This window comes from Coffea arabica, chromosome 7c (genome assembly GCF_036785885.1).
Source record: "Coffea arabica cultivar ET-39 chromosome 7c, Coffea Arabica ET-39 HiFi, whole genome shotgun sequence".
NCBI classification, from domain to species: Eukaryota; Viridiplantae; Streptophyta; class Magnoliopsida; order Gentianales; family Rubiaceae; genus Coffea; species Coffea arabica.
Window position 1 is genome coordinate 34,435,436 of NC_092322.1, and position 27,417 is coordinate 34,462,852.

The following is a 27,417-nucleotide window of genomic DNA, read 5'->3' on the forward strand; positions in this document are numbered from 1 at the left end:
TAGGAGCTATATCCACGTCTCGACTGATTCAAGCCATTTGGGGTTGACTCTTCGTCAACTCCAGTAGTCATAGGATCGTAGCGCTCCACCTACTACCTCCATCCAACAACACTCACTTGGATCCGTAACCAAACATTCATGTAGTGGCGATACTATTTGAGTATGCCAAGTGAGATATCAAAAAATCAACCTATATCATTTCCTAAGATTCACCAAGTTTCTCAACCAAGCCCTTGCTGGCTCGAGTTACAAGGTTAGCCAATGGGTTGGGGTGTCCCCACAAACATGATTGGTCGATGAGATAACACTCCAATTGACTTAAAATCGTTCATAGCACTGAGTCGGGATGAGCGATACCTCCCACCCGAATAGAGTGTGATACATTCTGCCGTTCACTGCTCACGAGTTAGAATATTTTCAATACGAGTGCAAGTCATATACATTCATTTAACAAGTATCATTCGATCACAAGAGAGAGAGGACGAGGGCGATAAAGTACACCCTCGACTTGGCAAGTTCACGTATCATATAGCACTTGTACAAATATTATTTCAATCACATTAGCATTGAACATGCACTTGACGCTCACCAAAAGTTAAGGGCAAAATAAGAGCAAAGCGAGAAGTCAGATGAGCTCTTCGGCATTCTCGTGACCACCTGAGACATGCACAATCATGATTACTTAGGTATTCGACCAAAGTTAATAAGAAAAATATTTTCTCGCTACCCATTCTTAAGGTCACAAGTTCGAATCAAGTTAAAAGAGCATTTCTCGCTAAATCATTAAAATAATGCTCAAAGAGAACTCAAAGGTCGTTTTTTATTCAAGTCATGGTAAGTAAATCTCAATTCCAAAAGAAAGTACCATATTTACTTTTGGCACAAAAATTGAGAAAAAGGTAGATGATTTTCATCTCTCAAAACTTCTAATCTCATGTCCAAATTTTGGAATATAAAGAGCATTCACATTTTTCAAACTAATGGAGTCAAAATTCATTCCAAACTCCACTCGTTTTCATGGTAAATGTCAAAGGTAAAGGTTCCAAGTTTCGAGTATAAAACTAGTGAAATTCTCCAAGAATTACTCTAGTTAAACGCTCCCTTTTTAAAGTTCAATCTCATGGAAATCGAGAGCATAAGATTTAGGGGTTGAAGTTCCTTTCTCAAGTATGAAAAGAGGTGCTATTAACCAAGGAAGTTAGGCAACCAAGAGAATCATCAAAAGAGGATTAATCCTTTGGAAACTAAAATTCAAGATGAAGGTTTAAAATTCAAAGAGACATTGTATCCAATCATGAAATTAAACTTAAAACGGACCCATAATCGCAAAGGAAGGTGGAAAGTTCTTAACAGAATACTTTGTTTGAAACCAGAAAATTTCTAACTTGGTGCGACACTATTTGAAAAAATCATATCTTGAGTTCCGTAAGTCCAAAAATTGAAAACTTTATACCGTTGGAAACTAGATTTAATGCACTTTATAGAAGACACTTTTCTCAAACTCCAATTTAAAATTATTCAAATTTTAGTTCAAAATCACTGTTCCAGACAGGACATAGCAAAACAGGCTTGCAATTTTAGTAAAGTTTGAAAATTCGGCAAAATTCATAGAAATAGAATCTGATACGAACGGCACCAACCTTGTGATGCAACCCATACAAAAAGGCTTGGATCTAGAAGGTAGAGACTCACGTTGAAGACGACGAACGCAGCGGATCACCTAAACCCGTTGATCACGTGGTCAATGAACCTCGGTATTTGTAGAAGACGCCACAATCTAGCGCGATCCTAGATTGATAAGTCAATTGAATACTTAAGATATAGATCTAAGATATTCAAGGTGCTTCAATGAAGCTCTTGAGAGAACTCTCAATTGTAATTTTATTAATCGTCAAAAACTGAATGTAAACAACGACTTAAGGCTATTTGTAGCCGTAACCAAAACCTACTAAAGCGAGACCCCCGTAACAGCTCAGCGTAGGGACTACAAAGGTGGCCCACATGGCCTAGCCTATGGCCAAAGACTAACAACGACTAAGGTCCAACCCATAGGCGTGTTGGATCTCTTTATTACATTCTACTAATTGATAATGGACCATGGGCCCGTGGCCGAATCTTGGGTAGCTAATCCTCTTGAATGGCCGCGAGTAAGATGACATATCTAGATTCGTTGAGGCCCTCAATAGCCTTTGGCTCTCCACTGGACGCTCGGGCTGCACGAACCAATATTTATAGTGCTTCATTCAATCTCTTCGCGCGGGCTCGTGTCATGGGCCCCAATGGCACCTTCACTTGCTCCACTTGGATAGCCCTCTCGACCTCCTCATCAGAATCAGTCCTTGAAATTTATACCAGTAATAGAACTCCAAAACTAGTTTCAAATGCAACAAACGGAACTTAATTCGGACCTTTCTACACCAAGACACAAAGGTTTTAAGAAATCTGAGTTTTGGAACCTGTTTCATGGAATTTCCAGTTTTAAGATACTTGATAGAGTTTCAAAATCTGATCATAACTAGAGTTACACAACTCAAAATTTAGCGTGGGTTGTGGGTTGAAAATTAGGTTTAAAATTCTAAAAATCACTAGAAAGAACTGTCTTAAAATTCGTTTTGCAAGATAGGTGAAATTGAGTTACAAACTGCAGCGATGACTGTTTCTTGGATGAAAGCAGTGAGAAAATCAGTCATCTTTGCCGGTTCACTATGGCTCATCAAAAATGAATTAGGGGGTGCATTTTATACCTTTGGAAAGCGCTCGGAGTCTAATTTTGGATGCCACAAATGACACTTGATTTGAACTCCCAGACAAAAGGTTATGGGCCAAAACGTGAACACTAGTCGGGTCTCTTGATAAGAAAATTTTTCAAATTTGCAACCTCACTTTCCCTTACTCTAACTCAACCAATTGTAAAGTTTTTTAGGAGATATTTAACACACATAAACACTATCATATAACAAACATTATAGCACTAAAACAACAACAAAATTTGAAATTAACATAAGGAATTCAACCAGCCAAAATTTGGACAGCAAGCCTCTACCATTCTTCAAGTTTTCTTTTCAACTTTCCAACCAAAACTAAGTCATAATTGCTTAAAACAAGCACCAAACAAACAAGTAAACACACAATAATCCTCAAGGCCTCTACCTATGAAACCATCTCAAGTCCTCTATCTAGTGTCAAGGTTCTTGTGAACCCATCAACAGCCTAAAGATTAACTAGATAGAACTATCTAACTACTATAAGTTGAGAGGAAAAGATGAGAGCTTTGGAGGATTACCTTACTTCCAAGAATGAAGACCAACCACTAGTGTATAAGCTCTTAAACCACCAAAGTTCCTTCCTCCTTCAAGTCACCCTTCAAACTTGTGTGATGAACCAAGAAAAGAAGCAAGTTTGGAGTGTCTTCTTGGAGCAAAAATGGAAGAAAGCTAACTGAAATTTTGTTGAGAAATAGTGGAGGAAGAGTCAGCCAAGTGGAGAAGAAGAAGAAAGGGTTTGTGTAGTTAGGTGGTGAAGTGATGGAATGAAAAGGAAGAAATGACATAAAGGTGCTTTGGTACCCAAAAGTTAACAAATGAATAGGAGGCCATTTGTGCTCCTAATTGAGCTTAATTAACTCACTCACCTCTAATCTCTCAATTAACTTTTCTTAATCTACTATTGATCATCCTTAATTCTCCAAGATTATTGCACTCTCGGATAGAATGTTGTCTCGAAAAATGTGAAATAGCTATTTCTTACTAAACGAGTTGCAGAAAAATTAATTTTACTAGCGAAACGTTTTAAAACATAAAACGAGACATTGATCCATGCAAATAAAATTAAAATGAATGAAATAAATTAATCGAAGTAAACCAATAATTAAATAAGTAAATAAGCCAGTAATATAAAATAAAAGAAAGTAAAATCAAAATTCGGGTCCTCACATCCTCCCCCCCTTAAAAGAATTTCGTTCTCGAAATTCATACATTGATTCAGAAACAACTCTAGATACTTCTTTCGGATCTCCTCTTCTATTTCACAAGTCGTTTCCTCCATTCCATGATTCCTCCATGAGACATTCACTAGAGGGATTTGCTTGCGTCTTAATTCCTTCACTTTTTGATTGAAAAGTCTTACCGGCCTTTCTTCATATGACAAATTCTCATCAATCTCTACTTCTTCCAGTTGTAACACATGGGATGGGTCGAGATGATATTTCTTAAGTATGGAGACATGGAAAACATCATGAATTCTGGACAAATTTAAAGGCAATTCCAACTTGTAAGCCACATTTCCTACGCACTGGATAACCTTATAGGGTTCCACAAATTTCAGTTACAACTTTTTCCCTTTTCCCGCCATTAGACTTACTTTCAAGGGTGTAATTTTAAGAAATACTTTATCTCCAACCTCGAATTTCAAATTTTTTCTTCGATTATTCGCATAACTCTTTTGGCGGTTTTGAACTGTTCGAATCCTCTGACGTATCAGTTTCACCTTCTTATAAACTTACTCAACCCAAGGTATAGTAGTCGGGTCTAAAATCTTCTTTTCTCCAATTTCGTCCCAATGAATAGGAGATCTACACTTTCGACCATAAAGAGATTCGTAAGGAGCCATTTATACTGAAGATTGAGAACTGTTATTATAAGCAAATTCCACCAACATAAGGTACTGACTCCAATTTTCTCCAAAATCCACAATACATGACCTCAACATATCTTTTAGGGTGTGAATTGTCCTTTTCGATTATCTATCAGTCTGCGAATGGTAAGTGGTACTAAAATTCAACTTAGTCCCTAGACTTTCTTGCATCTTTTGCCAAAATTGAGACACAAATCTAGGGTCCCGATCTGAGACTATACTCAACGGTATCCCATGCAACATTATAATTTTGTCCAAATACAACTTAGTCAACTTTTTCAAGGAGTATTTTATATTAATCGGTAAAAAGTGAGCAGATTTGGTCAATCGATCCACTATTACCCAAATAGCGTCGTGCCCTCTCTGAATCCTTGGTAGCTCTTATACGAAATCCATTGTGATATTTTTTCACTTCCACTCAGGTATCTCCAACGGTTGTAATAATTCAGATGATTTTTGGTGCTCGACCTTAACCTGCTGGCAAGTGAGACAAGCTTGAACAAATTAAGTATTTCTCTCTTCGTATTCTCCCACCAATAAAGATTTTTCAAGTCTTAATACATCTTATTATCTCCAGGGTGCATCATATATTTAGAACGATGAGTTTTGTCCAAAATTTCCTTCTTTAAACCTTCATCTATTGGCACCACTAGGCGATTTTTAAATTTTAACACTCCATCAGTCCCCAAATTGAAGTCAGACTTTTCTCCTTTTTGAACTTTCTTAACCTATTTTTACACTTCAGGGTCTCCTTTTTAAACTTCTTTGATTCGATCTAACAAGGTAGACCTCACAGTAATATTTTCAAAATTACCCTCTGTTGTTCAAGACGCGGATTCCAAACACTAATTTCTTTTAGCATTGTGCCATTCTCTCACTCTTAAACTGGCCATTTGCACCTTGCGACTTAAGGCATCCACCACTCATTAGCTTTTTCAGGATGGTAGTTAAGGGTACAATCATAATCTTCCAAAAATTTCACTCATCTACGTTGCCTCAAATTCAACTCTTTTTGGGAAAATAAATATTTAAGACTCTTGTGATCAGTGAAAATTGCAAAAGTCACTCCATATAAATAATGTCTCAACTTTTTCAAGGCAAACACTACTGTCACTAACTCCAAGTCATGTGTCGGATAATTCTGTTCATGAGATTTCAACTTATGAGAGGCATACACAATCATTTTTCCACTTTGCATTAATACACACCCTAAACCATCCTTTGAAGCATCTATATAAACCACAAAATCATCTCCTCCACTCGACAATGCTAACACAGGTGCCTCGGTCAAACACCTTTTTAACTCTTGAAACTCTTTCTCGCATTTAGAATCCCAAATGAATTTACCATACTTCTTAGTCAACTCAATTAAGGGTTTTGCAATTTTAGAAAAGTTTTTGATAAACCGATGGTAATATTCGATTAATTCTAAGAAACTCCGAATTTCGGTAGAATTTTCTGATCGTTTCCACTTAGAAACAGCTTTTACCTTAGTTGGATCCACAGTAATTCTTTCCTTAGAGATTATATGATCTAAAAGGCAACTTCTTCCAACCAAAGCTCATATTTATTGAACTTAGCAAAAAATTTGTACTCTCTCAGGATTTGCAAAACTATTCTCAGGTGTCATTCATGATCTTCTCGGACTTTAAGTACACTAATATATTATCAATGAATACCACCACAAATTGATCCAAATATGGCTTAAAAATCGGATGCATCAAGTCCATAAATGCTGCTGGCGTATTAGTTAACCTAAAGGGCATCACTGCAAATTCAAAGTGCCCATATCTTGAACTGAAAGCGGTCTTAGGCACATCAGCTTCTAGAATCCTCAATTGGTAATATCCTTGCCTCAAATCTAATTTGGAAAATAACACTGTCCCTTACAACTGATCAAATAGCTCATCTATGTGAGACAGGGGGTATTTGTTCTTAATAGTCATATCATTCAAGTCTCGATAGTTTATGCATAGTCTCAAACTCCCATATTTCTTCTTAATAAAGAGCACTGGAGCTCTCCATGGTGAGTCACTTTCTTTGATAAAATCTCTTCCAAATAAATCTTGTGATTGCAATTTCAATTCCTTTAATTTAGTTGGAGCCATCATGTAAGGTATCTTATAGATAGAGCCGTCCCCGGAACCACATCAATTTTAAACACTATTTTCCTTTTCGAAGGTAACGTCTCTAATTCCTCGAAAAAGATGTCGAAAAACTCATTCATTACCGGCACGTTTTCCAATTCACCTTATCCTCAGGTGTATTGATAAGAAAAGTTAGATATCCTTTAATTCCTTTACTCAATAATTTCCTAACTTGAATCCTCGAAATTAAATCAAACGATGCTAGTCCACCCCTCACATCTAATTTTAAAGTTGCTTCCCCAGGAATGTGTAACTCTACTAGTTTCATCTTACAATCCAATTGAGCATGATATTGAGCTAACCAATCCATTTCAAGTATCATGTCATATCTCTTAATTGCTAGACTCATTAAATCCACCAACAACCTACTTTCACCAACCCAAATCTCACAATTCCTATAAATTTTATTAGCAATAAGGCATAGGTTCCCCGTAGGAGTCTTAACTTTTAAATCATAAGTCAAGAATTCACACTTTACATCTATACCTTTCATAAAATTAGAATCTGCGAAAGAATGGGTTAGCCCGAGATCAATTAAAACTCTAGTTAGGCGATAAAAAATGGGAATCGTACCTTCCACTACTTCAGTTGGGTTAAGAATTTGCTGATTGTCTAAGGCGTAAACCCTAGTTAGCATTTTCGGTCGGCTCCCTCCGGCACTTGACTATTTTGAAGCAGACCTAGCAAGTTGTGGGGTATTTCCTCCTTCTTTAGAGGCATTAGGGCAACTAGAAATCTGATGCTCGGCACTACCGCAAATCAGATATTTTCCTTACTTTCTCCAACACTTGGTTTCAGTGTGGTTAGGCTTGTTACAATATCCATAAATGACACGATGGGTCATGACCTAACTAGCTTGAAAACCTCCTTTTTGCTGATTTCGTTCACTCTGATTCTCTTTTGGCGGGGCTCCCCTTGATGGAGCTCCTCTGGGTTTTCCGGGCTTTCTTACTCCTCCAACCCCTCTTCCTATCTTAAGGGGTTGGGTAGATTTTTCGGACGAATCAGGGGTGTTACTTGAGTTACCCTTCTTTTTAGCGTGAAAAGTTTTAGATTGGGATTTAGTATTTTCTACCCTCTATGCCTTCTCCAAGGCATCCGTAAAAGTTGTGATTTAGGCGGCTGTTAGGGATTCTTGAATTTTTGCATTTAACTCCTGAATAAAACTCTTTATTCTTTTACGCTCCATGACCACAAGCTCAGGGGCAAATTTGAAAAGTTTAATGAACTGCTCCTCATACTCGGCCACTCTTAGTAACCCTTGTTTCAAATTAATAAAGTCATCCTCCCTCTTTTCTTGTATCATAGGCGGAAGAAATTTGGCATTGAACTCTCTCTCAAAATTTACCCAAATCCAGGGGATATGTTCTCTTTCCCACTTCGCCCTGACAACGTTCCACCAAGAGCAGGTGAATTTCTCAAACTGAAAAACGGCAAAATTCACTTGCCTTTTCTCGACAGAATTTAAAATAGAAAAAATATCCACCATCCTTTCAAACCCTATCTCGGGATCAGACCCTTCACGAAACCTAGGTGAGGCGAATTTCAAGAAGCGCTCTAAAACTCTATCTTCACCCCTCTCTTGATTCCTAATTTGGTTGACTGGCTCAGAGTCTTATTGTTTAACTAAACGCTCGAGAACCTTATATGTGGTTAAGGACGGTAGCCACTTAGTCACCCTCTTCGTTCCTAGGATTTTGGTTTGGACCAGTCTAGATCCTTCACCTTTCTTGGGAGTGCGGGATTGCCGAATCCCACGCCCACGCCTCCCTCTATGTTCTCGCCAATCCATTTAGCAAGATTCTAGATGCATAATTAAAAATGAAAAAATAAGCGTAGAAATTTAAAAACATGTACAAGTTGCAGGAACACGTTAAAATCAAAGCATAGATCTTTACATAGGTTAGAAGTCATGTCACATGTCAAGAGTGCATACAATGAGTCAATAATATCAAATACATGACATAGGCATCTAAGTGCCTCAAAATACAGGGGTACATGCAACAAAATACAAAATATCTCAAAGCAAAGTTCATCCCTTCTAAGTCCTGAACAAAAGTCAAAAGTCAAAAAGGTCGGAAAATCACTAATAGAAGTGAACTGAACTAGAAGATCCTACAGTCTCAGAAGTGTCCTCCTCGGGACAATCGGCCATAGTCACACATTCAGCCATAAAGCCATCCACACGGTTCCTCGCCTCCCGGACAATCCGGATAAGGTACTTCTCAGTCTCCTGAAACTGTGCATAGGAGGCGTCAGCCCTCTAATTCTCCTCAAGCACCCTAGCCTCTAGCTCCTGAATCCGGGGCAGCCTGGGCCTCTATAGTGACCTCCATCTCCTCTCTCTCAGCTTATGCTATCCTGAGGTCACGAGTCAACTGTCTCCACTCCTCGGTTACCCCTAACACCAAGCAGCTAGGATAGGAAAATCACTCTCGGCATGGGCATGTCCTACCCCGCCTAGCAGTGAGTACTGCAAGAGGGGTCCGCTTCCTACCATACGATACGGGATCACGGGGAGAGGTCCCTCAATCCTATCATCATCACTGCTGCTATCCATATCCTACAAATAACCCACAAAACTAAAGGTCAAATCCTTACAATCACTGATACCAATTGAAAATTCAACTTAAGGTCTATCATGCATTTCTATGACCAAAAGTTCACGACTAAGAACTTCTAACTCTACTCCAGGTATTTCAAATCTAGCACTCTAATATCAATTGTGATGCCCCCACTTCTCGGTAGGGTGAACCCTAGAGTATTAGCAGAACGCCTGCCCAACTCTCGTCAGCATTCACGCACTCGTTCAAACTTAATATAGAGTCACAGAACAACCATCGATTTAATTAAGAAATATTTCGAATATACAAGCCACAACTTTTAAGGCTAGCAATTGTAATTACAATCTAGCAACCAACCATAACAAAATTTACACTTTAACAGTCATCAATTTCATACAAAAGGTATACATTAGAGAAAATGCATTTTTGAGCACCAAGACTCTGAGCCAGTCAACCAAATTGGGAATCAAGAGAGGGGTGAAGATAGAGCTTTAGGGCGCTTCTTGAAATTCACCTCACCTAGGTTTCGTGGAGGGTCTGAAATTCGCTTCTTGAGCATTTGTATTTCTTGTAAATTTCTTTTTTATTTTTTAAATTCATATTTTTATGGACTATGGCATTGTGACGTGTTAGTACCACTAGAGATTAAGGATTATTTTTATATTAGCAAGTGTAAGGGTAGTTTAGTGTTTTTAAAAATTTTGTTACACAAATAACAAAAGGAAGGGAGGTAAGTAACATTTTTAAAACCTTAAGAGTATTAGGTGATATTAAGAGAAATCTTTAGGGAGAATTCTGGTATTAGCCCTTTTCGTTATTGGTCCAATTTGGTTTCTCTAATGTAATCTAGGACATTATCATCCCTTAATTTTATTATTGGCCAACTTGGTCACTCTGCTTTTGGCAAATCAATTTAAGAAGGGGCAAACGCATGATATTATATATAAAATTGATAAAAAATAAAAAATAAAAAGATCTAAAAAAAATACAAATCAAGGACGAGAGAAATTTCTTGCAATAAAAAAATAGCCTAGCTCAAAAAAAAAATTTTTTTTAAGGGCCAAACACATCTTTTATATACTAATCCTACACTATCTTACACGAGGGACGGACCCAACTAGACTTTGAGAATTTGCAGCAGTCAACTCAGATTAATATAAGGAGCTCAAAAATGCATTTTTTATTTTAAGAATTTTCTCTTCACTGCTTTGTATATATTTTTTAAAGTTTTTGGATTTCTTTTATCCTCACTTAATTGAAAACTTTGTCCCATCATAAGTTGGTTAGTTAAAAAGTTGGAGGACAAAATTGGTACACCGATACAAATTTAACAAGGACATTTTCTCAAATTAAAGTACCTTGACCAAATTAGTCCAATAATAACAGTTAAGGGATGACATTATTGCAAATTAAAAATGATTCAGCAAAAAAAAATGGATATTCATTTGAACTCTTCAGCAAAAAAAATGTGTGACGCCCCCCACTTCTCCCAAGGGCGAACCCAACGGTATCCGCGGGACGCCTGCCCAACTCTCGCCAGGACTCAAGACAAATCAAATCGAACTTAACGATACATACCAAATACTACGAGTCAAAATAAAGAAAAGTCGCTTCCTTAACTAAATATTTAAATCTTACATCATGTTCACAAAAGATACATCAAGTTCCAAAATGCAACCATTAAAAGTCGACTATACATTTACAGCCCCGATTCCAATCAAAAGTATAATCTAGTCGGCTTTACCAAAATCTTCCAATCCAACCTGTTAAGGAAAACAAACTAATAGGATGAGCCAATACTCAGTGAGGCCAAGAAAACACACATGCAAACACATAATCCAAGTAGCAACAACAATTACATTGTAGGTAAGGCTATCAAATTCGAATAATTCACATTTCGAATAGGAAAAATAAACATAAACAATTCAAGGATACTGTAGCTCTCAGGAGCTAAATTCCACGTAGTCGAGTCGAAGTCTTGATCACATCTCACGTTGACACTCCGTCAACCACATAAGTATCAAATCCGTAGATACACCACTTTTCTTCGAATCCCGTCACCGTTACACCCCCTTACCGGGCCCGCTCATTAAAGTTTTTGATAATACTCGAGTATATCATGGCAATACTGCACGAGTAATGCCGAGCAAGATCTCTCCAATAGATCATGCTCTACAAATATCTCATGGTTTGCTAAGCTTATCGACCAAGTCCATGCTGGCTCGATTCGCAAAGTTAGCCAACGAGTTTTGGGCGTCCCCCGAATATGAATACGAATACGAATATAAGTCGATGAGCAACGCTCAAATCGACGATTATAAATAGGAATCACAAATACGGATCACATATACGAATCACAAGTACAAATCACATCCACATTACCATGTACAAGTTGGATACGAATTCACATAGCAAAATTCGAATATAATTTCATTTGAAAGAGAACGAGTGCGATAAAGTACACCCTCATCTCAAAATTTCAAATTTACATAACGGATAAGAAACAAATAACCACTTAACAACAAGTTCATGCACTTGACACTCACAGTGATTCAAGTAGCGAGTTCAAATGATGGTTTAGGCGTCTCCCGTGAGATCCTCTGGAAGGTCCTCTTGAGCGCCTGAGCATTTAATAGTGAATTATCATTCACATATCCCAATTATCAAGGAAGATTGTGCACTAGTACAATCTGGGGAAATTTCATGAAAATGAACCTCAATTACTTGTAAATCGAGGTTCAAGTGGAGTTTCTTAATGTACAAGAGCAATCGAGTTTTGTTATCTTGGAAATCAAGCACAAACGTTCAAGTATTATCGAAGGAATAAGGAATACTTGAAAAACTCCATTTCCTTGAAATTCAGAAAATTTCAGTTTTGATACGATATTTTAAAAAAAAAGTATCTCAGATTCCACATGTCGAAAATTGGAAAACTTGGTACCGTTGGAAACCTCTTCCAAAGTACTAAAAGTTCTTAGAAGACACTTTTCCATGAATCTAAGTGGAAGGTATTCAAAAATGAGCTTAAAGTTGCTGTTCCAAATCATCCAGGATTGAGCCGGGGTTGGTTTTTCGCTAACTTTGAAAATTCAGCAGAATTCACTCGTTGCAAAACAACCCTTGAAATTTGTAGCTCAATTAGAGGTACAAGTAAGGTTTAGGGCAGAACAAGCAGATCGAGAATCGGAGTTTTGAGCACCAAGATATGGTAGCTCAAAGTTGGGTAAATTTCAAGACTGTTAACAAATTTCCAGATTTGGTTCCGACTTTGGACCTTTAGTTAAGTATCGAAACGGACTTGGATTGATACCAAATTTTGCAGTATAATACTCCTATATGAAGGGTATCTCTCTATCAAATTTCGTGGAAAAATACCTTCGGAAAGGTGGTTAACCAATCAACCAAAGTTTGGAAAAATCCTTAAGGCAATCTGTCCAAATCTAAGGTTTCAAAAACGAGGCAGTCACCGTATTTTGATCATAACTCCCTCAATTTAACTCGGAATTGGGAATGGTTGATAGTGTTAGAAAATAGATTCACAGGGCTAAAATTGTACAGAAGAAATCGTTGCAAGTTTCAGCATGCAACTGGTTTGAAATTAAGCCTAAAGTTGCAGCATCATCAAATCATTTCGGCAGAACGGAGAAACAGGATAGCCGACTTCAGATGAATGGTGTGGCTCACACACATGAAACCAGAATGTGCACTATACACCGTTGGAAACATGGGAACGTCTAGTTTCAAATGCCACTAACAGAACTTGATTTCGACGTCGGAGTACGGAGTTATGGACGAAACACGAACACTGGTCTGGTTACGACGGCAACCATTTTCCCAGATTACTAGCTTTGGAAATAAATTCGTTTGACCCACCAAAACTCAGTATTTTTCAACGAAAATTTGTACACAACTGCTACAACATGTAAACAACATAATCAGGCCATTAAATCCTCAGTTTCTGCATTAAAATGACCGAACAGAGCAGGGGTAAAATGGGAACTTTTTGTTTCAAGAGTTCAATAACGTTTCTGGTGACAAAGCACTTTTAATCTACTTCCTTAAGCTCTAATTCAGCAACAAAACCATTATCAAACATCATCACAGCCATCAACCCAAAGTGGGAGTTCATAGAGCCCACGTTTAACAATTTTCCCAACAATACAAGCTACTAAAGTGACGATTCTAGCTCAAATGCATAAATCAAACTCCAAAAGACAAGTTTAAGGTGATTGGTTACTACCTACTTTGATGGCTGGTTAGGACAGAAGTTTCGGCCCCTTTGAAGCTTGAAGAACCGTGAAAGCTCCTCCCTTTTCCAGCTAAATATGTTGTCCAAGACTTAGGCTAAGTGGTGCTAAATTTTTAGAAGATTTGGTGGTGATTTGCATGAGTTTTGGAAGAAGAAATGTTGAAGGTTTTAGTTGTCCCTTTTGCTGCTGCTATCCGGCCATGAAGCTTTGCAGAAATGAAATGAGATTGCTGGTTCCTTTGCGTACATAAGACGCTTGACGTCTAATATATTAAATACGTCAAATCAATTACAACTAGTGCCCTACGCGCGCGTTTTGTGTTCGATTTCTCTTACGTTTGTTGCACTAGTGCACTAAACCTCTAGGGCACTTACATTCATATAAATATTATTCATTCTTAATTGTCCCAAAATAATGGTCCAAAATCCCTCAATTAAGCGCGCACGTGCAAACACGTATTTCTAATTTAGGCGCAATAAAAATTGAAACCTTTGAAAAATTCTTATAACGATTGTACCCCTAGCTATCACTTGTGTGTTTATACCTAAAATTGCCTATTTTAGGACCATTGTATATGTCTTAAATTTTTGAGCTTATTGTACTCCTAATTGGCTAAAGTTTTCAGACACGTTTTCACTTTTTCACTAAACAAGCTTCTAAGAAAATAATTTTTTGAAACGAGACACTTTAAAAATATAACGAAACTATAAAACCATATATTTAGGTCTAATAAGGATAGAAAATAATATTTGGGCAAAAATCCAAATAGATAATTAATTGAGCCAAAATTAGGGGTTTAAAAATAATAATTTTACGAGTCCTCACGTGAATTGAGTATTAATTCCTCAATTATCCTTTCTTAATCTATTATTGATCGTTCTTAATTCTCCAATATTAATACACTCTCGATTCAAATATAGTCTCGAAAAATGTGCACTCGTTGTTCCGAACTAAACGAGTTTTCAAAAAGTGAATTTTTCCAACAAAACGCTTTTAAAAATATAAAAGAGGCGTCGTTCCATATAAATGGATTTTAAATGATCGAAATAAATAATTTGGAGAAAAATGAGTAAATAAATATTTAAACAAACTACTAATATTCGATAAAATAAAATAAAAAATTTTGGGTCCTCACAAAATGGATATTCATTTGACACTAGTAATTTTTTTGCTGAATCATTTTTAATTTGGATATTACTAGTTCAATAATATTCAAATGAATTACTAGTGTGTTTGTTCAATCAAAGTTAGAATTTGAGACACAACAAATTTGAGTAGTTTGAATATACTAACTAATCAAATTCAAGTATATATCTATAATGTTCAAAAAATTCATTCAATTTAGTCGAGCCTCATATATACACACATATGTAAGATACCCAATGAATATTTAATGTCAAAATGTTAATTTATACCGCTTAAATTCAACTAGATTATACTGGTTAGAGTTTAAATTTTAACTCAAATAAGCTACAAGAAATATCAAGGTGAGGTCAGGAGAGGAATGGATTGGATTGTACGGGCGAGAGAATTTAAATAAGAGGTTTCAAGTTCGAATCCTCCTACTTACACTTAAAAAAAAAAAAAAAAAAGGAAAAGGGGTGAGGTCAAACTCAAGCTTGGAGCTCGACTCACTTTGGCCTAAAACTTGACCAAAAGTTTTGAAGTGGGATTTAAGTTAAAATGAAAAGCAAGGGTTTTAACGAAAAAAATAGAAAATAATGTAAACAAACCCATTAAGAAAAACTGAATCTTAAAGCAAGCTCTTCATCTCATGATAGACAAACTCCATCATCATACTTAGGCCCCCAACCTTCGACGGAAAAACTTTCTGAAAAGTGTGTTTTTTGGCTGAGATAGAAAAACAATGGAGAAAATGAATGTGGCGTTCGAGAAGATGAAAATCCTAGTGGGGATGGAAGTTGATGAGGAATCTTCACCAGATGCTGAAGATTCATCTTTTTTGGAAGATTTCAATCGTAATTGTACTTTGTCCACTAAACAGGTATTGTTCTGTTACTTTATCTTTTTTCTTAATTTGGGGTTTTCTTGAAATAATTGAGGATTTTTTTCTGGACATTGATGATTTATGGTGCAAAGCAGTTTTGATATGTCATTCTTTATCATTGCAGCAATTCTGCACCTTGATTCAGTCGTTGTACCAGTAAAACATGTCATACACTTGATTTTGTTTCTGGAATTAGTTTGAGCTGTCAATTTTTTTTATTTTTTTATTTTTTAAATTTTCCTTGGATGCTATTTTTTCTATATTTTCTAATGTTATCTTTTGTGACTGTCAGTTTACGATTTTAGTTATTTATAATTGTCACTAATGCCTTTTGTACTCTTTAGATGGTATGAAAATTTGGAAGTTCAAGGTTGAAAATGACATGTGGATTAAGGATTTCTTCTGAAGTTTTATCCTTCTAATAATTTGCTCAAAGGATGACAAAATGGCTTGTATGATAGTCAAAGCTACTGATTATTGGGATTCTGCAGTATTACTTCCGTGCTTATATTTTCTAGCCTCAATAATGTTGTGAATATAGAACAAAATATGCAACCACTGAGGACAAAATCTGTAGATGTCCATGAGTGTCTAGTTTGAGATGTAACTTCAAATTCAATAACTGTAACACTTTGTAGGCACTAGAGTTCTTGGATGCTGGATGCCTTGCTAATTAATTGACGTAGGATTTCAGTGAGCCAAGTTGGAACTTCGAGCTTTGGATGGGCCTCAAGCATGGTAGTCACTGTTTGACCAAGTAAATATAGTCACTGTTTTGCTAGTTGCAAAATTAAACCCAGATGAAGAGGTTTAGAAGTACATTTACAGGAAACAAAGGTCTAAATGTGTCTATACATTCATTTCATAACAAATGCTAGTATGCTTTGTAAATGTAATCATTGTTATGTTATCTCTGTTTGACCAAGTAAAAGGTTTGGTGGGAACTACTTGATTTGAACCTAATCTCACCAACCTGATATATCAAAAAGTTTGCATTTTGAGTCCATATGGAACTAGCAAAACAGCAACCAGAGCCTCCAATTCGAGTCCTGTTGCACATTAAAGTTGCCAATGCACTTTCATTTGATGATTGTGGGAGTAGTTACTGGCTAGCTTTTTTATTTATCAATATATAAAAACACACATATGCTTTGGGGCCATTTGAAGAGGGAATAAAAACGTAGAAGAAAGATCCTAGTTAAAATTTTTTGGAATATTACAAAGAGGAACTATTGAAAAGAACATAGATGCGAAGCAGGGATACCTTCAAAACAGTGTTGCAGATGGATGATTTTGTAACAAGTTTATACACTAGGGAAGGAGAGGGCCAAATCAAGTTTGTGTCACGGCACGAAATTTGCTTAACAGAGAGATTGTTTTTTCTGTCCAATTCTTTTTTCTGTGTAATTCAGTTGGAGTGCCTTCGCTTTGTTAACTTTAGTGGCCAAGGAACTTTGATCAGTTATTGTACTCCATTTCAATCGTTACGCCAATAACTTTGCTAACTCTCTGTACTTTTAAGAATATAATCACTTACCAACACTTATGCTAATTTTCATAGTTGGCATAAAAGTTATTGATCTAATAATTGTACTGTATCAAAAATTTGTAAGGAAACCTAGACATTGTTTAGTTGGTCTTCCAACTATTTGGAATTATTTCAGGAAATGGTTCAGCTTATCATTTTATCTGATTTTAAGGTTCCTGCAGCAGTCTGTATTTGAAGCTTCTTAAATCATATAACCTATTACAGTGAAAGTATAAAATGTTTACATGCAAATCTTCTCTCTGATGATAAAACTATGAATGATTCTTCTCATCAACAATCAGTCGTTGGGTTTAAAAAGTTTTAACTCAGGAACTAAGTCTTGATGAATTTGACCTTTCAGAATCTTTTAGTCACTGGAGATTATAATATCTTAATTATTATGTTCTAATTTGTAGAAGGTTTAGGATGCTCATTTTCTTAAGAGTTTTTGGTTCATAGAACTTGTTAGGTTTTTGGAGAATGCAACGATCCTGTTTTTGTTAATACTTCTCTCCTTTTGACATTTGAAAATGAAGCACATACATTGCTCAAACTTACACTTAATTAATAAATACATTTCTTAAAAATTTTTATTTTAGAATTATTGTGAAAGAAAGATTTGATGAATGCTATTTTTATTTTGGAAATTATTGTGAAAGAAATATTTCATGAATGCCCTATACATCAGGGCTTTGAGTGAAAAATCATGATTTATTACATGAAACAGGACCAACTATTCATTGTCTTTGTGAACCCCCTGAATAAATAGTACTAACTATGTAAGGTTGGAGGCTTCTTTTTCACTGAGTTGATAAACTTAATGCATCTATACTTAAGACTTATATTCCACAGACATGTGCTCAAATGTTTGGAATCTCTAGTAGATGGGTGAGTTTTAACATGTTGGAAATTTTGTTTCATTGTTTTTACTCAAAGTTAGCTTTTTTCTTACAGCTATCCAGTCGCAAATTGTAGATTTTCATTGTCTTTTTTAGTAGCTCTGATTGATAATTTTTTGTTTGCATATCTCAACAGAGGCTTTATGGTTTTGTCATATGCTTGGCGGCTGGAATCACTTGTACACTCTTGGTATGTTTCAGCTTTCATCATACTTTTCTTTTTTGATACATTTACTTTAGTTCTTTTCATGTGTTTCCATGTGCTTTTCACCTGGCATTGATGGTAATCAAGTAGAATGGGTTTTCTGAAGTAATTGCAAGACACTTGGTCTCCTCATCTGATAAAAAAACTTGTATTTGAAAGTTCTACTAGTATGTTACCAGTTAGTTTGTCTTTTACTAGCTGCAAATTATTGCTTTTTAAATAGTATACCTTCCTCTCCACATCCTATAAACTTGATTATTTTAAGAGCTTCTGGCCAGAGCTTTTATTTACCAGAATTACATTGATGAATGGGTCCAACTAAGTAGTTGTGAAGAATTTCCTTTCCAAAATGGATGTGAAGAGGCTAACAAATATCTTAGTAACAATTTAATTCTGTAATCTAGCTTGTCTTGGGATTGGATAATGAAGTTAAAGTATTGGAGAAATATCGTGCCAAAGTATTTTACCCAAAGGATTTTGAACCTAAGAAGGGGAATTTTCTGCAATGTAAAGATTGTGCAAGAGATGGGAGTCCACACCTAGAACATTTTCCATGTACAAAGCAAACTGGCCAATTTGCACACCAAAGAAGTGAAGATTTGGAATTTTCTGCAATGTAAAGATTGTGCAAGAGATGGGAGTCCACACCTAGAACATTTTCCATGTACAAAGCAAACTGGCCAATTTGTACACCAAAGAAGTGAAGATTTTTTTTGGTGGGGGGGGGGGGGTGGGGTGGGGTGTGTGTGTTGGGGTGGTTCAGGGTTCTGGATGCTTAATGCCATGACTACCTTGAGTTTTTATTTATTGTTTTTGTTTTTTTCCTGGATTATAGTTTTGTGGAAATTAAGTATTTCAGAATCAAATATCACACGTGAAAATGCAAAAATGATCTAATTACTTTAATATATGATGAAACTTGCAATGTTCACTAGTGATTAATCTTGATCTCCAAAAGGAAAACATTATGCCTATTTTTGTATGCTTGTTGGTGTTATCAATGATTGAATCCTTCAAGGAGTTCTCAAGTAATTGACTTTTTAATGAATCTATATATTGTCTGTGGCATTGACGAAAAGAATTTCTCACGCCCCTGATTCTTACAAATTGGCTATCAACTTAAAATTTATTGCGACTTTTTAGACCCTACGAGATACTCAGGCTTTTAGTGACTTTTATATTGTACAGATTTCACAGACAATTTGTTCTCAGCATTGCCTGGAGAATTGTAACTACAAATTTCTTTGCACACATGTGGTTCAAGATGCTTTTTCACTTCCAAGTTCTAGCTCTATTGCAACTGATAGTGTTTGGAATAAAAGCAAGAGGGTGCATATCCGACCTTACCTTCACCATAGTTGGGTAAACAGCATGCAAATTATTTTGTGCCAAGTACTGGAATGAAGGGAAATTTCTAGCTCAATGCTAGCAGAATAGAAATATATTATCTTTATAGGGAAAATAAGATAAAGATCAGTTACAAAATGTGTGAAGCTTAAAGCTGTTTCATATGAGGGAAACTCAAAGCTTTATCTGGAATTCTGGTCCATCTTGAAATCCAATTTACCTCAACATCTTGAAGTCATGGCATGCAATACACAGTCCACCATCAATATGCACTATGATCTCATAAAATTACTTTGATCAATTTATGAGGGTTATATAGACTACCATACCAAAGAAAGTTTGTAGTGACCTGATCAATTGTCCCCACCTTTAGAATTCCCATTGCTTAGCTTTCAAGTCATGAGGGCCTCGTAGATAAATTGGATCCATCACATCTTCTAAACAGTTTCCAATGTGACTCAAGTCACTTTGTGAAACTTCATCCCCTTTGCTTACCTTGTTATTCAAGGAAACTTCTTGTACAATGTTGAGGAAGGTATCATGCTCGCTTCGCCCTACCATTAAAACATAATTATTATTCATTGTGCTTTCTTGGGAAGGTGGGAAATGGGTTTCATTGGAATTTAGAAATGGTATATGGGTTCTTCATTGTTCCAGGTTGGTCCATTGTGGCCAATAAAATGAAACATGTCTGTGTTTGTAACCTACATCCTGGACTTATTCTTTTCCCCATGTGAAAGCTTTAGCACAGAAATCCTTTTTCTCTTTTCCACAACATGCTCATGCAATTGGAAGATCTGAACCTCTATCACATCACACAGCTTAGTTCCTTAAGTTGATATAGCCGTCCATTTCTAGTATATCATTCATTTTTCTGCTTATTCTAGTATCTCATTCAGTCTGCATTAGTTATATGTTTTTCTATTTATTTGTTGATGCCAAGATCTGGTTCTTCTGGTCAAATGAGTAATGCACAGTTTTGACTTTAGACTTTGATCTTCGTGGTTTGTTTTCAAGGAACATAAGCAGGAGCGGTGACCTTTAGCCTTATAACTTGACACTTACTCTTGTTGTATATTTAGGATTTTGTGTTCCTGTTTTGCTTAATTGCTTCATCATGTAAAAGTACGTGATCAACATTCATGATCTCTTCATGGGCATGGAAACCTCATTGGTGTTCTAGCAAAAATGCTGTAATGCTAAGGATTTTAGTAAGAGTGATCTTAACAATGCGAGATTGCAAGATGGTTCTCTTTCATGGCTGAGTACCACTTGTTAAAGATTCTCTATTTTTTTACTTATCCGATTGCTTTGCTCTCGTTGGATATAACCTGTCCACTATATACAGCTGGTGGCATTTATGTTACAGATGACTGTCAGAAACTATCCCTCAAGGTTTTTATCAAAATGCTATGATGTCCATGGTGATGTGTCAATTATCTGATAGGCTATATGTGCATGCTGTAACCTGATATGTTCTATGTAATAGTTTCTTGAGGATTTTTGCTCTTGTAGCTGGGAAGCTTTAGCTTTCAGCAATACGGCTTATTAATCACTAAGAAAGAAACAACAAGAGGCACTAATTTGGTCGTGTTCTGTTTACAGTCCATGCTTGTTTTCTTCAATCCGATCAAATTTGGACTAACATTCTCCTTCGGCAATCTGCTTGCTCTAGGAAGGTTTGTTCAGTTTTTTAAATTCACACTGATTTTTGAATGATGATTTGGTCTTGAAGAATATATGAGGTAGATGATTTAATCTCCAACATCATGATCATTAGTACTTAATGCCATCATGAAGTGATAGAAGTTTACATTTCCTAGAAGCCTTACTTTTACTGCTGCAGTTTGTAAGATGTTTTAGACATGTATTGTTATCATCATTGTTCAAGCTCTCAGTTTATTCATCCATCTCATTTGCCTCATATGTATGTCTAGGTTGATTTGCTCTGTTCTTCCTGCATTTCTGGATTTTGTTTGTGTAACATACAAAATTATTCTACTTAAATATAAAAATAAAACATCTGTTAGGAGTGAAAGTAGATTATGCAAATTAGTGTTCTTACTACTTTTCTTCATATCCCCTTGCCTCTGGCTATAATAGAAAATAATCAAACTCAGTAGGATGCAACTTGATTGACTACAATTTACTTTTACAAATTCTAATTCTGTGGAGCTTTAGTCCTCTGAGTAATCTCCTCCCCCCCCCCCCCCCCAAAAAAAACAACAAAAAAAATAGAAAACTACTGTGGAACTTTTTGTCCTATGAGTAATCTGCATCTCCCTCCCCCCTCGGTTTGAGCGGATCTTACTTTACAGGACTTTGGTAATCAATTGACAAAGACTAAAATGTCTTCTCTGCTCACCTGCCCCCTTCATATCTTGTAATGAAACTACTCAAGTCAATTCTACAGAGTTATTTGCATTGGAGGTAATATTTGGCTGAGGAAATCTTACTTCAGCTCATGAGTCTTTTAAGCCCAAATAAGACCTGTGATACGAACGTCGCCAACCTTGTGACGAAACCCGTAAAAGATTAGCTTCAGGATCGACAAGAGGACACCAAGTTTGAAGCGGATGACCTCAACCCGTTAATCACGTGGTTAACGAACCTTGGTATAATGGTAGAAGACGCCACAACCTAGTGCGATTCTAGATTGATAAGTCACGAACACCTAGAGAAATTCTAAGGTATTCAAGAAGCCTTGGAGAAACCAAGAAAACTCTCAAAATCTGATTTATTGATTGAATGCCTAAACCATTGGAAGTGTGGGCTATTTATAGCCTTACATAGAGATGAACAACTAAATGTGGAACTAGTCTAGAGTTGTGGTCTTGACTAAGACTAACAATTGTAGGCTTGACTATTCCATAAGACTAAGAATTGTGGGCTTGACCAAACCTTATGAGGTCATCCCTTAGGTAAACAACCTTATGAGGTCATTGCTTAGGTAAATAACCTTATGAGATCATCGCTTAGGTAAATAAAGCAAGGCTATGGACCATTAAGCCCTTATTACAATGATTTAACTAAAACAGCAAATGTGACTAGAGAAGGGTCACACATGGTTCTCTTTGGCGTGCACTACATGGATGACTTTTATTCCTTCATGCTCAAGCCCCTCAATGACCTTGGGGACAATTTCTTGGCCTTGTATCTCATGAACAAGTCCTTGGAGTTCCTTCCTCATCTTGTTAGCTCGTGCTCGAGTTACGGGTCCTAGGGGAACTCGAATAGTTCGCACTGGTGTCTCTTGGTTCGTATCAACCTGATCCACATAAATTGATGTTAAAATCTCATTGTCTTGTCCAGTAATTAATAGCGCATATCAGTCCTCCATGTGGCTATAGGGCTCTAAACAGGGGATTTTTTGGGTCAAACACGGCCTTCAAATAAATCCTACTTCAGCTCTTAAGTCTTTCCAAACCAAACAATTCCTGGATCATACAAATTGGCATTCAAATCTTATTGTCTTGTTTGTAATTGTTAGTGCATGTTGGTACTCCTTGTGGCTATAGGGCTCTAAACAGGGGATTTTTAAGGCAAGCATGGCCTTGAGATTAATTTCATTATACAATCCTGTAAATCTGAAAAGTTCTGTGGATCTTGATTAATTTGCCACCAAATAAGAAAATTTTCATTTTATAAAATTTAGTATTTTCAAGAACTGTGTTTAGTCATCAATTTCTTGCACAGTATGTTGGACCAAATTGACCTTTCTGAGGCAAAAGCCAACATGGAATTTCTTTCTGGTATATTTACGTCAGGAAACAGGACAGTTGATTTGACAACCAACCTTCCACAAATTTATGGGCTTAAAAAATTCCATAGTAGAAATATCAACATGGATCACCAACTGCCCTTTGCTTTATCATTGAAGTGTTTTCAATAGTAATGGACGCTTGGTAAGATAAGTATAGTTTGATATATTACTCAGCCTTCTTCTTCCTTATTCTTTTACTAATGCAAAAAATTGTGTTGCATTCCTGGCCTGAAGTTACTTTTTAACTTCGTTTGTCAAGGACCTCAGTAAAGATTCTTTTCTGTTATTTCATAATGCAGATGAACACTGTTTCATTTTACATCCTTTTTCTGATGATGATTTTTAATCTTTTGAATGGCAGCACAGCTTTTCTTATAGGACCCAAACGGCAACTAACCATGATGCTTGATCCTGTCCGCATTTATGCGACAGCTATATATCTTGCCAGCATTATAGTCTCTCTATTTTGTGCATTATATGTAAGTGCCTTGACACATATCACTTGCTTATAAGAATTCATACATAGAGTAAACTTTTATTCCTTTCAATAGGTGCGGAACAAGGTGTTGACATTTTTGGCAATTTCGCTCGAGTTTGGTGCACTTGTTTGGTAAGCATAATTATCCTTTTTTTCCCTCCTAGCAGGGGAGTGGTGAGATTTTAAGAAGCAGGGAGGGAGAAGGGGCATTTGAATATAGGACATCGCTAAGTCCTAGGCCTCAAACGTAACCACTAGATAAGCATAATTAACTTAGATATCATTTTGTTTAATTAACTTTCTTTAATCACTTTTAGTCATATAGCACATTGCTTGACTGCAAATTTGTGTATCGTCTAAGATATATCCCAAATGTTCTATATTCGGCCTGTACTTTTCAAGATCACGTAGAAGAAAGGAAACAAATTAGCTTATCAGTGGGTATAGGAAGTAATAAAGAGTGGTCATATCTACTCTAGTAATTTGGTGACATTACACCTTATTTAATTGTTTGCTAAAATCGGATTGTAATTTGCACAAGTCCTTGTTTCTAAGTATGAAGGGCTACTAGCTAACAAATTTAGTGTCACTGTCCAGCATATCTTTCAGAGAGATTCTTTTCCTCGTGAGATATCCTAATCCTACCATTCCTGAAAAATCCTATTTTCTTAGGTGATTCAAAACTGTTGTGAATTTTATGAGAAATTAAATAAATACCGATGGCTTTATTGATCTTTACATGGTAGTGAAGTCCATCTTTAAAAAATTGAGTATAAATTTGATGTTCAAAAGCTCGACTCTATTCAGTCATCAAATACAGGAAAAAGAAAAAGAAAAAGCCTTGATCAGCTCTTCTTTTTTTTTCCCCCTCATGGACCTTCAGCCTCTTCTTCTGTTCTCATGGTAACTGTAGCAGAGAATGAAACCACGTCAGAGACTGAAACCACAGCATCTTATTTCAATCTTTCATGTGGTCCAGCTTCCATTGGTCACAAATAAATCAGCATAAATCTAAAGAACTATACTGATATCACTAGGATAAAAAATATACATTACTGATTGTTAGGATTCATCAAATTGAGTGCTAGTATATTGATGTTCACATTCGATATGCTTTGTCCAAAAGATGGATTCTGAGGACAAAAAAATAATGGTAAGATACAAAGATAGAAAGACTCAAAAGAGCTTTACAAACCATATAGCCACTTCCATTAATAGGTAGTTATCAAAATGTGAAGAACTTCCTAAATCAATCATAACTACGAAGCATGCAGCCTTCTCATTAGAATTGCTGCAGACAGCAACTGTGACTCCATTTCTCAGAGCCTGGTCTGTCAACCTGCAATGTTTGTCAGGAAATTACCTGCTAAGCACTATAAGAAAGGCTATGGGTGCAATTCCATCATTGCCTTTGTTGACGGTTAGGTTGTTGTATTTGTTGAATCACTGTGAGCAATGAAGGGACAGGTTTTTTCTTTAGATTTTTCTGCAGCTGAATGAAGTCAATCATTTGGACATCGAATTTATAGTCAATTTTGGTAAGGAAAAAGATCGACTTAACATTTTGATTGAACCAATAAAACCATCAACGTTTTCTTTAAAAAGTTAAAAGTCACAATATTGGAGTACACAGTCCCCATCACGAGATGTTCCATTTTCCTAGACAACTCAATAATGACTTCCCTGCAATATTGTTATTTTGCGTTCTACTCCTTCACCCTTACTCTATGGCTAAATTCTCATGTCACGATGTATTTGCAGGTACAGCTTGAGTTATATCCCTTTTGCAAGATCCATGGTTTCGAAAGTTATGGTGGCTTGCTTTGACACAGAATTTTAGTGATAGATATTTTGGTGGCCATTCTTTGTGTCCCTGCAAAACCTCTTTCTACCTCTTACCCTTGTACTGATGAGAACAAGAATTTAAATCTCAGTGCATCCTTTGGCAGTTCTAGAGCAATGGAAAGACGCAGACGTGTATATATTTTTGAGGTGATGCTATTGGGGAATGTACCTATGTTCTGTTCATAAGACTGCTTTTGAGTTTCCAGGTGATCTTTATTGTGATAAATTGGATATTGAGGAAGTTATTTATCTACTACAATATTGGTCCAACAATCCGTTCGTGCACTTTCTACTATTGAACATATTATTAGTCAAGCGTATATTGTCTCTGTCAGTTCATTGATAGGTCCTAATCATATTTTCTTGATGTGATAGATATCCTCTCTGTTGTAGTTCATAAACCAAGCCAATCTTGGCGGTTCCTAGATTGACCCATTGAGCTTGCCACTCAATTGAGATAAGCTTCTAAATTGGACGATAAGTGACCTGCTAACTTTTATAGAACCAAGTCGTTCAATCGAGTTGAGTTTGCTACAACTGAGAAATTTGATGACGGTTCAATCGCAATTCCGGTCATGTTTGATGATTTGAATGTTTGGATGTCCATTTTTTAATAGTTGTATGTGATAAAAAGATAGTTGAATAATATCTCAAAGGAACTTTTTTTTTAAAAAAAAAATTATTTTGAAGTTTTGAGCACTCAACAATGATTGTGATCGGAGAAAGCTTTGATCCGAAGTTTAAAACTAAACCCTAAAGATAATTAGAAATTTGATAGGCGAAGAATAATGTTGAGAGAAATGCTCTTTTTTATTCTTTTTCAAATCAAACCATGAGCAGCAACCAGCCAATGAAGTGTATCCATATGAAAATTGCCTTTTAGTATATAAAGTTTATAAGTTTTGTGAGTCATTAATTTTGAAGCAAATTTCAGGAAGTTCAACATGGGACTACCGTCTTGGGAGACATTTTACAAGGATGGTTTCAATCTCATAATCATATAGATTGTGATGAAGAAAATAAACCAAGAATCGGTAGCTTGCATAACCAACATGCGCACTTTCATCTTAGGAGAGGAATAAAATTAATTGCTTGATTTATGTGCTTAATCATGAAAAGCACTAGTTAGTGCCTATAATTACCATAATTAGTCCCAAGTCATTCTAACCTAGTATCCCTAATAATGGGTATCCTATGTTTAAAACCTTCATTATAAAGGTACTGAAGTTGGATTTCAGATGCAGCAGTATATGACTGATTCCATGATATTATTGAATAACAATCCCCTCCTTTTACTTCCTTCCAATTAATTAGTCAATGCCACATAATTTGTATTTACCCTCAGTGCTTTTTGTTTACATGTTTTCAGTTCTTTTCCTTGTGCACATTCCCCCGCCTTAGACCATGGAGGAAATTAACAATTTTGATGGTCTTATTTCTTTCCTTTTTTTTCAAAAAAAAAAAAAAAACATTATACGGCTACAATACATCTTTTTTTTTTTGTTGACAAGGAAACTCGCAGCTGCTATTCGAGAGTGCGCGCTGGGTAAATTCCGTTCCGTACAATAGTCGCCAACCACACGGAGGGATAAAATATAGAATACATCTTTATTCAACAAAAATCAAAATAAACTAATATCACTATGAAAGCATATTGCAAAGTATTAGTTAATTACGGCTTTTAATCTCTGGCTGTTACTTTGTTTGCCGATGAGTTTCTTTATTTCCTTCTTTTTTCAAAAAAAATTCTT

General features: G+C 36.1%; 1 protein-coding gene and 2 long non-coding RNA genes across 4 annotated transcripts; 1 reads left to right on the plus strand and 2 right to left on the minus strand.

Moving 5' to 3' along the window:
- Positions 1 to 10,899: 10,899 nt before the first annotated feature.
- LOC140010245 (uncharacterized) lies at positions 10,900 to 13,819 on the minus strand. Of its 2 annotated transcripts, XR_011817542.1 has the most exons (3): positions 13,584 to 13,819; positions 11,890 to 11,964; positions 10,900 to 11,106 (listed from the first exon to the last, which is right to left on the minus strand). It is a non-coding gene; the product is annotated as an uncharacterized lncRNA (long non-coding RNA). The 2 variants fall into 2 exon arrangements; XR_011817541.1 differs by lacking the exon at positions 11,890 to 11,964.
- Positions 13,820 to 15,238: 1,419 nt separating this feature from the next.
- Positions 15,239 to 25,939, plus strand: LOC113698066 (uncharacterized). The gene is made up of 6 exons (XM_027217735.2): positions 15,239 to 15,598; positions 18,165 to 18,218; positions 21,186 to 21,259; positions 23,705 to 23,822; positions 23,895 to 23,953; positions 25,583 to 25,939. Exons 1-6 carry the CDS (start codon positions 15,461 to 15,463, stop codon positions 25,659 to 25,661), a joined length of 522 nt encoding a protein of 173 aa, XP_027073536.1. The 5' UTR covers positions 15,239 to 15,460; the 3' UTR covers positions 25,662 to 25,939.
- Positions 21,700 to 22,954, minus strand: LOC140010212 (uncharacterized). The gene is made up of 2 exons (XR_011817490.1): positions 22,849 to 22,954; positions 21,700 to 22,070 (listed from the first exon to the last, which is right to left on the minus strand). It is a non-coding gene; the product is annotated as an uncharacterized lncRNA (long non-coding RNA).
- Positions 25,940 to 27,417: the final 1,478 nt, after the last annotated feature.